The 14,692-nt window shown below is 44.9% G+C and overlaps 1 protein-coding gene across 17 annotated transcripts in view; it reads right to left on the reverse strand.

The window, feature by feature from the left end:
- The window catches only part of PBRM1 (polybromo 1), a 136,092-nt gene that overhangs the window by 49,866 nt on the left and 71,534 nt on the right, over nt 1-14,692 (reverse strand). For all 17 annotated transcript variants that reach the window (XM_062201045.1, XM_062201043.1, XM_062201042.1 and 14 more), the window contains 2 exons: nt 13,323-13,428; nt 5,008-5,650 (listed from right to left, as the gene is read on the reverse strand). In XM_062201045.1, the coding sequence (XP_062057029.1) occupies nt 5,008-5,650; nt 13,323-13,428 (749 nt within the window). The remainder of the gene's footprint in view (nt 1-5,007; nt 5,651-13,322; nt 13,429-14,692) is intronic.

Here is a 14,692-nt window from a genome sequence, read left to right on the forward strand (position 1 = left end):
GGGAGAGGAAGGGAAACAGAGAGAGATACCTTCCATTCGCTGGTTCACTCCCCAAATGACTGCAATGGCTGGGGCTGGTTTAGGAGCCAGGAACTCCATTCGGGTCTCCCATGTAGGCAGCGAGGGCCCAAGTACCCAAGCCATCTTCTGCAGCCTTGCCAGGCACATTAGCAGGGAGCTGAGTTGGAAGTGGAGAAGCTGGAACTCAAACCAGTGCTTATATGGGATACTGGTGTGCAGCAGGTGGTTAACCTGCTGTGCCACAATGCCGGCACCATTGTCCCTGTATTTCTGGAACTCCTTAACTGCAAGGGAGCCAGAACACCTAATCCCGGGATACTATCAGATTATCAAGTAAGCCAGTGGTTACCTGGCCTGAATCAGTACTGTGCTGTTAATGAATACTGCTGATGGACAGATCACTGTTACCTGAGGTAACATCTCTGTTTTGTCTCACTGTTTGGTTCCCGTCTATTGCAGAGCATGAAGGCCTAGCTGATGCTGGATAGCACTGGTGGGCAGGGGTACATGGTGATGAAGCATGAACACTCTTACAAGATCAACATGGAAATTACTGCATGTGGACATCACTAAATTCATGAAGTTAGTATTTCTCAGACTCCTATCTACATTACCAGCAATATAATAGACACAGGACTGATTATCATTCACTAAACTGATACAGTCACATCAATTCTTTTTTTCTTTTTAACATGCTGATTCTTTGTTGTTGTTTTTTTTCCCCCCAAAGATTTATTTATTTATCTGAAAGGTAGAGTGACAGAGAGAAGGAGATACAGAGGGAGTGAGAGAATTTCCATTTGCTATGGAAAAAAGCCAGTTTTCCTTTGCAAATAAAGGTAGTGTACTTTATAAGAATCAATGTTAGGGATCAGTGCTGTGGCTCAGCAGGGAAAGTTGCCACCTGCAATGCTGGCATCACATAAGGGAGTCTGTAAAGTCTGGGCTGTTCCACTTCCCATCCAGCTCCCTGCTAATGTGCCTGGGAAAGCAGAAGATGGCCCAAGTCCTTGGCCCCTGTACCCACATGGGCAACCCAGAAGCAGCTCCTGGCTTAAGCCTGGCCCAGCCCTGGCCACTGTGCCCACTTGGGGAGTTAATCAGTAGATTGAGGACCTCCCTGTCTCTACCTCCCTCTCTCTCTCTGACTTTCAAAGAAATAAAACAAATCTTAAAAGCTCCAGGAAAGCTGGGTTTGTCTGTTTTGCCCGTTGCTGTATCCTATGCATCTAAAATATGCTCATCAACTGATAGTCATGCAACAAAAATTTGTTGATAAATTAATAATTCTTCTAAATTTTGACTGCAAGATTTGCTTTCTATTTTGCTCTTTATTTTTATTCCTAGTGTCAAATACAGAGCATTTCTTAAATGTTAAACTCGAAGGTCTTTCTGGTTGGACCTCAACTCTACTACTGTTTCTTGAACCTACCATATTAATTTACGAGCCCCAAACCTTGCCTCATACCTCTCATCTTATTTGAAGACTTCTCATTCTCAGACTCTTCCCTGATGTCGCAAATCTTTTTAGAACTCTAACCCAGGGAGTTCCTCATGCCATCATCTACTAAATATCACACTGGGACATGCTGTCTTATGTTGGGGGAATTCTTCCCTAAGTACAGGACCTGTGCCATCTATCAGATTTCAAGTTCTTACAGCACAGAGCTCAAGGTTTATTTTATATGGCAATGCTCCCCCGACAGGCATCCTGGTAACTGGCTCAGCAGCAGCTCTCTGTAGTGGGGTATGAGACAAGCCACACCACTTAGGAGTTATGTGACTTTGGGCAACTTCTCTGCCTGTGCCTCCAATTCTTCCCTTGTAAACTGAAAAGATGGTCACTTACCTAGGTTGACTGTTTATAAGAGTTAGATATTATCTATAACAGGGGTGGGAATCCTATTTTTCCACTAAGGGCCATCTGGATATTTATAACATCAATCTTAGGCCATGTAAAACTGTCAACTTAAGAATTAGCGCACTACACATTTATTCAGTTTCAAGTCCTGCCTGCAGTTGCTTTGGCAGGACCGGATGTTCCCTACTCCTGATCCGCATAAAGTGCTAAGCTTGGCACTTTACAAAGAACATGAATAGCAAATATTATTATTATTTTTTCAAGATATAGGGCAAATGTTGGCTCCACAGATTCCTCAAGTGGAATTTTATTGTTTAAAAGTCTAGCTGTTAGCATGACAGACTGTTGGCTGCAGGAAGGCAGGGTTTTTAGCTTTAACTTTTATAATCTTCCAAGTGCCCTTATAAGGACAGCAAGAAGATACACTTTTTTTAAAAAAAGATTTTTATTTGTTTATATGAGAGGTAGAATAACAGACAGTGAGAGGGATAGACAGAAAAAAGTCTTCCTTCCATTGGTTCACTCCTCAAATGGCTGCAATGACCAGAGCTGCGCTGATCCGGAGCCAGAAGCCAGGTGCAGGTCTCCCATGTGGGAGCAGGGGCCTAAGGACTTGGGCCATCTTCTATTGCTTTCCCAGGCCACAGCAGAGAGCTGGACTGGAAGAGGAGCAGCTGGGACTAGAATCAGCACCCATATGGGATGCCAGCACTGCAGGAGGGGGATTAACCTCCTGCACCACAGCACTGGCCCCAGAAGATACAATGTTATCGCTGAATTGAATTTATCAGTTGAGTACACTATTAATATATGGCAAAAAATACCAAAATTAGAAGAAAACTGGAATTTGAGGTAAAATGAAACTTGATTGCTTCTTTTAGAACATTTAATGTCTGCCACAGGCTCTTAAAGTATGAAATAAGAATAGAAAGAAAGAAAAAGAAGTCCCGGGGTTGGCATTGTGGCACAGCAGGTTAAGCCAATTCCTGCGACAATGGCATCCCACAAGAGTGCTAGTTAGAGTCTGGGTGCTCCACTTCTGATCAAGCTCACTGTTAAATTGCTTGGAGGGGCAGCAGAAGATAGCCAAAATACTTGGTTTCCCACCAAGCATGTGGGAAACCCAGATGGTATTCCAGGTTCCTGGCTTCAGCATGGTCCAGCTGACTGTTGCAGCCATCTGGGGAATGAATAAACAGATGGAAACTCTCTGTCTCTCTCCTTCTCTACAACTCTGCCTTTCAGATAAATAAAAAATAAATGAATAAATAGGATGCCCTTATAAAGGTACTTGAAATGGTGATTTAAAAATTTATCATCAGGGGCCAGCACTGTGGCATAGCAGTTAAAGCCACCACCTGCAGTGCCGGCATCCCATATGGGTGCTGGTTCAAGTCCCAGCCGCTCCTATTCCGATCCAGTTCTCCACTAGGGCCTGGGAAAGCAGAAGAAGATGGCTTAAGTGCTTGGACCCCTGCACCAGTGTGGGAGATCTGGAAGAAGTTCCTGGCTTTTGCTTTGGATCGGCCTAGCTCTGGCCATTGTGGCCAGATGGGGAGTGAACCAGCGGATGGAAGACTTTTCTGTCTCTCCCTTTCTCTGTCTTTAACTCTACCTCTCAAATAAGTAAATTAGCTTAAAAAAAGATTTTTCTCTGTCTCTGCCTATAACTCTGCCTTTCAAATAAATAAATCTTTAAAAAAATTATCATTCTAACTTCAGATCAATAACTTACAGCTATTTATTCAAAGAATTCTTGGGCCAGCGCCGTGGCTCACTAGGCTAATCCTCCGCCTGTGGCGCTGGCACCCCGGGTTCTAGTCCCAGTTGCTCCTCTTCCAGTCAAGCTCTCTGCTGTGGCCCGGGAAGGCAGTGGAGGATGGCCCAGGTGCTTGGGCTCTGCACCCGCATGGGAGAACAGGAGGAAGCACTTGGCTCCTGGCTTTAGATCGGCGCAGCGCACCAGCTGCAGTGGCCATTTGGGGGGTAAACCAATGGAAGGAAGACCTTTCTCTCTGTCTCTCTCTAACTATGCCTGTCAAAAAAAAAAAAAAAAAATTCTTGGATTGATGTCGAACCATAAAAGTCCTGTTGCTATTTCTTTTTTCTTTTGACAGGCAGATTTAGACAGTGAGAGAGAGAGAGAGAGACAGAGAGAAAGGTCTTCCTTCCATTGGTTCACCCCCACCAAGTGGCTGCTATAGCTGGCGCGTTGCAGCCAGCACACTATGCCAATCTAAAGCCAGGAGCCAGGTGCTTCCTCCCGGTCTCCCATGCAGGTGCAGGGCCCAAGGACCTGGGCCATCCTCCACTGCACTCCCGGGCCACAGCAGAGAGCTGGACTGGAAGAGGAGCAACCGGGACAGAACTGGCACCCCAACCAGGACTAGAACCCGGGGTGCAGGCGCCGCAGGCGGAGGATTAGCCAAGGGAGCCGCGGCGCCGGCCCTGTCACTATTTCTAATTCTGATTTTAAATTATGAGTATTTATCCTTAAAAAAACTTCTATAAAAAGGCTGTATTTTAAGTTTACACTTTACAAAAAAGATCTTCACTTGTTTTCCTCCTTCTCATAGGCCCTAACTTATATGATTTTGAAGTGTTGGGGCCAGCATTGTGGTGCAGTAGGTTAAAGCCCTGGCCTGAAGCGCCGCTACCCTATATGGGCACCAGTTCAAGTCCCAGCTGCTCCTCTTCCGATTCAGCTCTTTGTTATGGTTTGGGAAAGCCCAAGTCCTTGGGTACTGGCACCCACGTGGGAGACCTGGAAGAAGCTCCTGGCTTTGAACTGGTGCAGCTCTGGTCATTGTGGCCAATTGGGGAGAGATCCAGTGGATGGAAGACCTCTCTCTCTCTCTCTCTCTGAAACTCTGACTTTCAAATAAATAAATAAATCTTAAAAAAAAACAAAACAAAACAACAACAACAAAAAAAAAACAGAAAGAAGTGTGCCCTCTCTTCTCCATGGAATATCTCACTCTTGAAGTTCAGCCTAATTAAGTCAGAATAATATGGTAACAACTAAAATCACACACATAAGCTGAATAGTACATCAAAGCAATATCCACTCAACTGCTTGGCACTAAACATCACATCCTCAAAAAGATATGGCTTTAAAAACATACCGATTCATCCTTCTTGCCCTTTCCAATACTTCAAACATATGCTCTTGAAATAAATCGAGCCGCCGATAGCGATTATTTTCAACATTTTTCCTAATTATGTCAAAAGTAAGAGGAGGTTTGTTAGGAAAGCTGGGATCTACTGCAGGAATTTCTGCTAGGGAATCACTATAGCATCTTCCCTCATCATCCTGATGGCTCATGACTGACACGAAAAGATTGTGGATAAGCTCTTGAATCAGCAAAGTCACATTTGGGACGTGAGAGTCCTCATCTCCCTCGAGGTCTCTCCGAGTCTCAAGCAGGACTTTGTGTAAGACAAGGGCATCTTTGTAGATCAAAGATTCAGGCTCATTGTATGTACAGGCGTTGTTAAACATCATGACAAAGTCTTCAACCATAGAGTCTATATCTTGGTACTTGTTGGCCATCATGTGACTTCGAATTTTTTCCATGTCCATGGGCTTTTTAATAGTCAGATAGTAGTCAGGCAGTTCAGATCTGGAGGGAAGTCTCAGAAATATGGCACTGAGGCGCCGACCTCTCTTATCAGTATAGTTCTTTACAGCTTCATAAACTTCATTTAGTTTCTGCTGCATTGGAGTCATATATTTTGATTTTTTAGGAGATATGCCACTCTTCCTACCTAAAGAAAGAAATTTAATGTTAAACGGATTAAATGAAATAAATGAATATAAATTTGAATACAATTGGTAGCATAACCGTAAGAAAGGAACAAGTGATTTGCAAAACACAGTAACTAACATGTCTTCAGTGAACTACATTACAAAAGATTACTTAACTGTTTTCAGAAATCGTATTTTTGAACGGACAGTCTGTACTATCACGCTCAGCTAGCTGTGGATAACATGGGATACAGCAAGTCAACAGACATGTGGCATACTTATTCCATCATCTCTGAAATCCCAAAGAACTGAGATTTCATCATGGGAGGAGACACAGATGCTAAAACCGAGAACATGGACAAAAGCTCCATAGCCTGGAATCGCAATTCAATGTATCAACTGAGTCACGATGAATTTTATCTTTAAATAGAAACACACATACATAGACATGCTCAATTTTTTAGGTCTGTCCATTGAAAGTCATAGAAATAATGACCAGCTCAGTAGAAGTATATCTCAGGACCACAGTTTTAAAACGTTAATTTCAAACAATCCCGGCCTTTCAGCAGAAACATACAAAGTTTAGGACTCCTTCACAAATGGCTGATTCCAAGTCTGGTGTATCTTGAAACAACACATTGTAAAAAATCTATCAACGATTTTTTACGATGGTCACATTAAAAGAATACAGGAGCCAGCCTGAGACAATATAAGTATCAAAAAGGAGAATAACTAAAATTGATTAAAGTCAGCAATAAAGCTAGCTGTTAATAATGATATATATAAAACCAACAAAAACGTAGTTAAATATTGGAGGATGGACAGGCAATGTGGCGCAGCGTGCTTAACACCCTGGCCTGAAGCGTTGGCAACCCATATGGGGGCCGGTTCGAGGCCCGGCTGCTCCACTTCCTATCCAGCTCTTTGCTATGGCCTGGGAAAGCAGTAGAAGATGGTCCAAGTCCTTGGAACCCTGCGACCACGTGGGAGAAACTGAAAGACGCTCCTGGCTCCGGATCAGCGCAGCTCTGGCTGTTGCGGCCAACTGGGGAGTGAACCAGCAGATGGAAGATCGATCTCTCTCTCTCTCTCTCTCTCTCTGCCTCTTCTCTCTGTGTAACTCTGACTTTCAAATAAAATAAAATAAATCTTTTAAAAAAAAAAAATTGGAGGGGGCCAGCGCCGTGGCTCACTTGGCTAATCCTCCGCCTGTGGCACTGGCACCCCAGGTTCTAGTGCCAGTTGGGGCACCGGGTACTAGTCCCGGTTGCTTCTCTTCCAGTCCAGCTCTCTGCTGTGGCCTGGGAGGGCAGCGGAGGATGGCCCAAGTGCTTGGGTCCCTACACCTTCATGGGAGACTGGGAGGAAGTACCCAGCTCCTGGTTTCAGATTGGCGTAGTGCTGGCTGTAGCAGTCATTAGGGGAGTGAACCAACAGAAGGAAGACCTTTCTCTCACTGTCTATAACTAACTAACTAACTCTCTCTCTCTCTCTCTCTCCCTCTCTCTCTCTCACAGTCTAACTCTGCCTGGCCAAAAAAAGGGAGGGTATTAGTAAACCAATATATTATTATTATTATTATTTTTTTGACAGGCAGAGTGGACAGTGAGATAGAGAGACAGAGAAAGGTCTTCCTTTTGCCGTTGGTTCACCCTCCAATGGCCGCCGCGGTTGGCGCGCTGCGGCCGGCGCACCGCGCTGATCCAATGGCAGGAGCCAGGTGCTTCTCCTGGTCTCCCATGGGGTGCAGGGCCCAAGGACTTGGGCCATCCTCCACTGCACTCCCTGGCCACAGCAGAGAGCTGGCCTGGAAGAGGGGCAACTGGGACAGAATCTGGCGCCCCGACCGGGACTAGAACCCGGTGTGCCGGCGCCGCAAGGCGGAGGATTAGCCTAGTGAGCTGCGGCGCTGGCTCCAATATATTATTTTTAAAGCTGGTTAAAAAAAAGAGAAAAAAAATCAGGCTTTTATTCTTACAAAACAAGACAAACAAAAAACTGTACCACTGCCTAACCAAATAACAAGGAAAAAAATTCTTTATATAGAAATAATCCATGGGACCAGCACTGTGGTGTAGCGGGTAAAGCTGCCACCTGCAGTGCCAGCATCCCATATGGATACCAGTTCGACTCCCGGCTGCTCCACTTCCAATCTAGCTCTCTGCTGTGGCCTGGGAAAGCAATGGAAGACGGCCCAAGTCCTTGGGTCCCTGCACCCACGTGGGAGACCCAGAAGTAGCTCTTGGCTCCTGGCTTTGGACTGGCACAGCTCCAGCCATTGCAGCCATCTGGGGAGTGAACCAGTGTATGGAAGATCTTTCTCTCTCTCTCTGCCTCTCTGTAACTCTGTATTTCAAATAAATAAATAAATCTTGAGAAAAAAAAAAAAGAAATAATTCATCTAATACAGAAGCATGGAATGATAAAATTAAATTATCACCATTTTATGCCCCTACAATGAATGAATGAAATAAAACCATCAGTACTTGTTAACAACAGATGATCATGTGCCACCTGCTGGAAAAGCACGGATTTCCTGTGAAGCTGGTTTTTTTTTTTTTTTAATTTGACAGATAGAGTTAGACAGTGAGAGAGAGAGACAGAGAGAAAGGTCTTCCTTCCGTTGGTTCACCCCCCAAATGGCTGCTACGGCTGGTGCTGTGCTGATCCAAAGCCAGGAGCCAGGTGCTTCTTCCTGGTCTCCCATGCGGGTGCAGGAGCCCAAGCACTTGGGACATCCTCCACAGCCTTCCCGGGCCACAGTAGAGAGCTGGACTGGAAGAGGAGCAACCAGGACCAGAACTCAGCACCCATATGGGTGCCGCAGGCAGAGGATTAACCAAGCGAGCCACGGCGCCGGCCCCGTGAGGCTGGTTTTTGAACCAAAAGGAAGGGACATGGGAAATCAAACCTCTGGTCTCAACTTCCAATTTACAGGAAATATTAAGGACAGAAGAACATGTTAAACTATAACAAAGAGACACAATTAGCAAAACCCAGAGTGTGGGAAAGCACAGCACAAACTCAATTTCTTCAACAGGTAAATTGCGGGGGTTGGGGGCACTGAGAGTTGGAGGAGTGTTCACAGACTAAAAGAAGTTTCAACTAAATGCATTGTATGGACCTTATTTGCATTCTATCTTAATCAGACATCATTCCAAGATGTGTTTCAAAGTAAGTAAGAAAACTTCTTATGAGGTAGATCCCCGGCAAGCTGAAAGTGAATCTAATGAAACATTTCAAGTTAGTTTTCATTTAAAAGAAACAAGTGGGATAGGGTCCTGTGCTGTGGCATAGCATGCTGGGCCTCTGCCTGTGGCGCTGGTATCCCACGTGGGTGCCAGTTTGTGTCCTGGCTACTCCTCTTCTGATCCAGCTCTAGGCTATGGCCTGGGAAGGCAGTGGAGGATGGCTCAAGTGCTTGGGCTCCTGCAACCATGTGGGAGACATGGAGGAGTCTCTTGGCTCCAGATCTACCCTGTTCCAGCTGTAGCAGCCATTTGGCGAATGAACCAGTGGATGGAAGACCTTTCTCTCTGTCTCTCCCTCAAATAAATAAACCAATAACTTAAAAAAAAAAAAAAAAAAAAAAGGAAAGAGAAGAAAGAAAGAAAGGGAGAAATAAAGAAAGGAGGGAGATAAAGCAAACAGTTAACTGATCCCACAAAGTAGTAAAAATGACTAATCTAGAACTTTTAGTATATTAGGACCACAGAGTGACCTGCTTTCTATAATGAGTTGGTAACAAGAGGAAAGAGAAGGGAGGAGATTGCTGTAGAGTATAAGTGTAAAAATACAATAATCGAATGTAATATATTGAACTTATTTAGGTCCTGATTTGAAGAAATCAACCATAAAAACACATGTGAGGGGGTCAGCATTGTGGTATAGCAGGTTAAGCCACTGCCTGGGACCCCAGCATCCAGTATCAGAGCCAGTTGGAAGTCCTGGCTGCTTCACTTCCGATTCAGTTACCTGCTAATGCACCTGGGAGAGCATTGGAAGATGGTCCAAATCCCTGGGCCCCTGGACCTATTTGGGAGACCAAGAAGAAGCTCCTGACTCCTGACTTCAGCCTGGCTCAGATCTGGCCATTGCAGCCTCTCTGTAACTCTGCCTCTCAAATAAATGAATAAATTATTTATTTCTAGCACTGAACCCCATAAATAAATCTTAAAAAAAAAATACATGTGAGATAACCAGCAAAACTAGAAAATTTGTGAGGTAATACATAAAACCAAGGAACTGTTAATCTCGTTAGGTACATTAATGACTTCATGTTTGTTTGTTTATTTATTTATTTATTTATTTGACAGGCAGAGTGGACAGTGTGAGAGAGAGACAAAGAGAAAGGTCTTCCTTTGCCGTTGGTTCACCCTCCAATGGCCACCGCGGCCAGCGCACCGCACTGATCCGAAGGCAGGAGCCAGGTGCTTCTCCTGGTCTCCCATGGGGTGCAGGGCCCAAGCACTTGGGCCATCCTCCACTGCACTCCCGGGCCATAGCAGAGAGCTGGCCTGGAAGAGGGGCAACTGGGACAGAATCTGGCGCCCCGACCGGGACTAGAACCTGGTGTGCCGGCGCCGCAAGGTGGAGGATTAGCCTGTTGAGCCATGGCGCTGGCCCAACTTCATGTTTATTTAAGAAAATGTCAAACCAAATGATGTAGAAAGAAAATGACATAATTGGATCTACTTTTAAAATAATTTAGAAAAGAAAGGAGAAAAGGGGATACAGGAAAAAAGTACTGCATGATCTTGATAAATGTTGCAAGGCAACTATAGGGGTTCATTGTACTTTTTTTTTTTTGACAGGCAGAGTGGATAGTGAGAGAGAGAGACAGAGAGAAAGGTCTTCCTTTTTGCTGTTGGTTCACCTTCCAATGGCCGCTGCGGCTGGCTCATCACACTGATCCGAAGCCAGGAGCCAGGTGCTTCTCCTGGTCTTCCATGCGGGTGCAGGGCCCAAGGACTTGGGCCATCCTCCACTGCCTTCCCGAGCCATAGCAGAGAGCTGGCCTGGAAGAGGGGCAACTGGGATAGAATCCGGCACCCCAACCGGGACTAGAACCCGGTGTGCCAGCGCTGCAAGGCGGAGGATTAGCCTGTTAAGCCACGGCGCCGGCGTTCATTGTACTTTTAAAAAAAATATTATTTATTTATTTATTTGAGAAGCAGAGTTACAGAAAAAAAGCAGGAGAGACAGAGAGAAAGGTCTTCCCTCCACTGGTTTACTCCCCAAATAGCCAAAAGCCAGAGCTGGGCAAATATGAAGGCAGGAGCCAGTAGCTTTCTTGGGGTCTCCCATGTGGGTACAGTGGTCCAAGTTGTTGGGCCCATCCTCCACTGTTTTCCCAAACCACAAGCAGACAGCTGCATGGGAAGAGGAGTAGCCAGGCAACAAACCAGTGCCCATCTGGGATGCTGGCGCCACAGGTGGAGGCTCAGCCTACTATGCCACAGCGCTGGACCCAGGTATTATTTTTGAAATTTTTCATAAAAAAAACCAGAGAAATAAAAAGGAAATTAACATTCTGCATTAAAGTCACCTTGCCCTGATGTATGTATGTGTACATTTATTTAAATATAAATATCTGTTAAACTGTCTGTTGCTAACTAGTCTCCTTACTCAACTTACAGAATTAATTCTAGTTTTAAAAAGTATTATATCCAGGGCCAGACTGTGCCATTGTGGACTAAGCCTTTGCCTGTGACGCCAGAATTTCACATGGGTGCCAGTTCAAGTCCTGGCTGTTCCTCTTCCAATCTGGCTTTTTGCTATGGCCTGGGAAAGTAGCAAAAGATGGCCCAAGCGCTCTGGCCGTTGCTCTGGGGAGTGAACCAGTGGATGGAAGACCTTTTTCTCTGTCTCTCCCTCTCTCTCTAACTCTACATCTCAAATAAATAAAATAAAATCTTAAAAAAAAAAAGTATTATATCCCTATAAAAGTAGAATAAAGGTTTTACTTTTCTGCATGCTTTGTGATTCCAGCAAAAGTCAAATTCCTTAACAAAAAGAGCTATCACTTGGCAGTAAGCCACACCCGATGTACTGTGAAATCCAGTTCACAGTGACTTCATATAAAAAACAAGTGTGGGGCCAGTGTTGTGGCAGAGTGGCCAAAGCCACCACCTGCAACAACAGTGACCTATATGGGTGCAGGTCAGTGTCCGGGCAGCTCTGCTTCCAATCCAGCTCTCTGCTAATGGCCTTAGAAAAGCAGCAGAGGATGGTCAAGGTGTTTGGGCCCCTGCCATCCACATGGGAGACCTGGAAGGAGATCCTGGCTCCTGGATTCTGCCTGGCCCAACAATGGCTGTTTGGCCATTTGGATAATGAACCAGCAGATAGATCTCTCTCTCTCTCTCTCTCTCTCTCTCTCTCTCTGTTACTGTCTTTCAAATAAGTAAATAACTCTTTTTTTAAAAGATAAATTTTTAAAAAAAGATTTATATATTTATTTGAAAGGCAGAGTGGCAGAAGCAGAGGCAGAGAGAAAGAGATCTCCAATCCGCTGGTTCACTCCCCAAATGCCTGCAATGGCTGGAGCCAGGCTGATCCAAAGCCAGGATCCAGGAGCTTCTTCTGGGTCTCCCATATAGGTGCAGGGGCCTAAGGACTTGGATCACCTTCCATTGCTTTCCCAGGCCCATTAGCAGGGAGCTGGATCAGAAATGGTGTAGCTAAGACTTGAACTGGAACCCAAATGGGATGCCAGCACTGCAAGTAGCAGCTTCACCTGCTAAGCCACAATACCAGCCCCTAAATAAATCTTTAAAAAGTATCTGTTTTTCCACCTTGTGTAAAACTCGGTTCTAAAGAACACCTAACAATTTTGTGACACTATCATTTGCTTGATATTTTATTTACATACTTTGAAGTAGTCCAATGGTATTAACTGTTTTTTTTTGACAGGCAGAGTGGACAGTGAGAGAGAGAGAGACAGAGAGAAAGGTCTTTCTTTTCCGTTGGTTCACTCCCCAATGGCCGCTGCGGCTGGCACACCGCGCTGATCTGAAGCCAGGAGCCAGGTGCTTCCTCCTGGTCTCCCATGAGGGTGCAGGGCCCAAGCACTTGGGCCATCCTCCACTGCACTCCCAGGCCACAGCAGAGAGCTGGACTGGAAGAGGAGCAACCGGGACAGAACCGGCGCCCCAACTGGGACTAGAACCTGGTGCGCTGGCACCGCAGGCGGAGGATTAGCCTATTAAGCCATGGCGCCAGCCTTAAATGCTCTTGCCATCTTCTTTTTCCATACATCTTTTAATAAAACCACCACCCATATGCCACATTCAAATGACAGCTGAGTATAGTACATCTCTAACCTTTCAAATTCTGTCCAGCAGAACCGCTGGGATTCATATTTATTAATCACTAAACAAATACATAAAAATAAATACCCTCTACAAGACTTTTCCAGGCACTGTACAAAGTGTTTACCATTTAGTGTTTATAAAATGCCCATCACATTCAAGAAAGCAAACAAAACCTTTGACACTATATTCTATTACTCACATGCTCTTCACAATTTAAAGTGAAGAGGAGAAGAGAATGGTTGAGAAGGGGGAATAAGCTCCATGCTGTAGTGTGGATGAGTTAATATATTCACCACTCAATCAAACACTATTTCAGCAAATCACTAACCTCTCCTTGAGAGACTAAATTGAACAACAAAATATAAGGCTGCCTTACTCAGCTTGAGTTTGGGAGAAGCCATGTCATCATCATCAGGCAGTGGGCCCAGCTCTTTCCTTTTATCCTTGAGTAATTTTTCCAGGATATGGGCATCATTATATACCTAGATTCCAAAAATACATTTAAAATTATTTTCTAAAAAGTTTTCAACTAAGATATAATACAATACACATATGTAAAGAAGTTTTAAAAACACAAGAAAGTAATAAAATCACTATTTCTGTGGAGAGAATCTTGGATTCTCAAATGGCTTACCAAATGACTGATGCGCACGCTCATCTTTGAGAACCACTGTTCTCAAAGCATCATTGCAGGTTTTATTTTTTGTTTCTTTTTCTTAGCAGGTTTTTTTTTTTTTAAGATATTTATTTATTTATAGGCAGAGAGAGAGAAGGGGGGGGGGGAGAAATAGAGAGAATGAGAGACACACACACACACACACACAGATCTTCTATCTGCTGGTTAACTTCTCAAATGATCACAAGCCAAGGGTCAAGCTAACGCCAAGAGTCAGGGACTCCAGCCTAGTCTCCCACATGGGTGCAGGGGCCCAAGCACTTCAACCATCTTCTGCTGCATTCCCAGGCACATTAGATGGAAGCTGGACTGGAAGTGGAGCAGCTGGAACTCAAACTGGTCTTCTGGGAGAGGATGTTAGCACTGCAAGCTATGGCTTAACCTGCAGCACCATAAGGCCGGCTCCTCTTGCAGGTTTTAAGGGAAGTTATGAAACACATTACATGTACCATTTTCCTCAAAAACCCACCTTTTCTACTGGACCTTCAAGGTAGCAGATTTAGTCTACTCAAAATCCAAAATTTGTACTTGGAGAGCCATACCTCAAATACTGTTAAATTCTCAAGTCTGAGGTCATAGTGCAGAATCTTACCTGTTAAATAGTTGCCCCTCCCTGGGCTCTTTCTCTGAAGACTGCACCAAAGGGATAATATGTGGCCAAGAAAAAGGTTACATGGCATTGCCTTCAGAGTTGCCTCCTCCTACATCCCCAGCAGAGGCTATGTTTTCCCTGGACCACACACCAGAGCACAGGGACTGAGAGAATAAGTAAACCTCTCTTCTCTGGCCTCCCTTTTTTCTTTGCTCTCTCTCTCTCTCTTTTTTTTTTTTTTTTTTTTTTTACAGGCAGAGTGGACAGTTGAGAGAGAGAGACAAAGGGAAAGGTCTTCCTTTTGCCGTTGGTTCACCCTCCAAAGGCTGCTGTGGCCTGTGCACTATGGCCAGCACACCGCACTGATCTGAAGCCAGGTGCTTCTCCTGGTCTCCCATGGGGTGCAGGGCCCAAGCACTTGGGCCATCCTCCACTGCACTCCTGGCCACAGCAGAGAGCGGGCCTGGAAGAGGGGCAA

Source organism: Lepus europaeus, chromosome 9, assembly GCF_033115175.1.
Source record: "Lepus europaeus isolate LE1 chromosome 9, mLepTim1.pri, whole genome shotgun sequence".
NCBI lineage: Eukaryota > Metazoa > Chordata > Mammalia > Lagomorpha > Leporidae > Lepus > Lepus europaeus.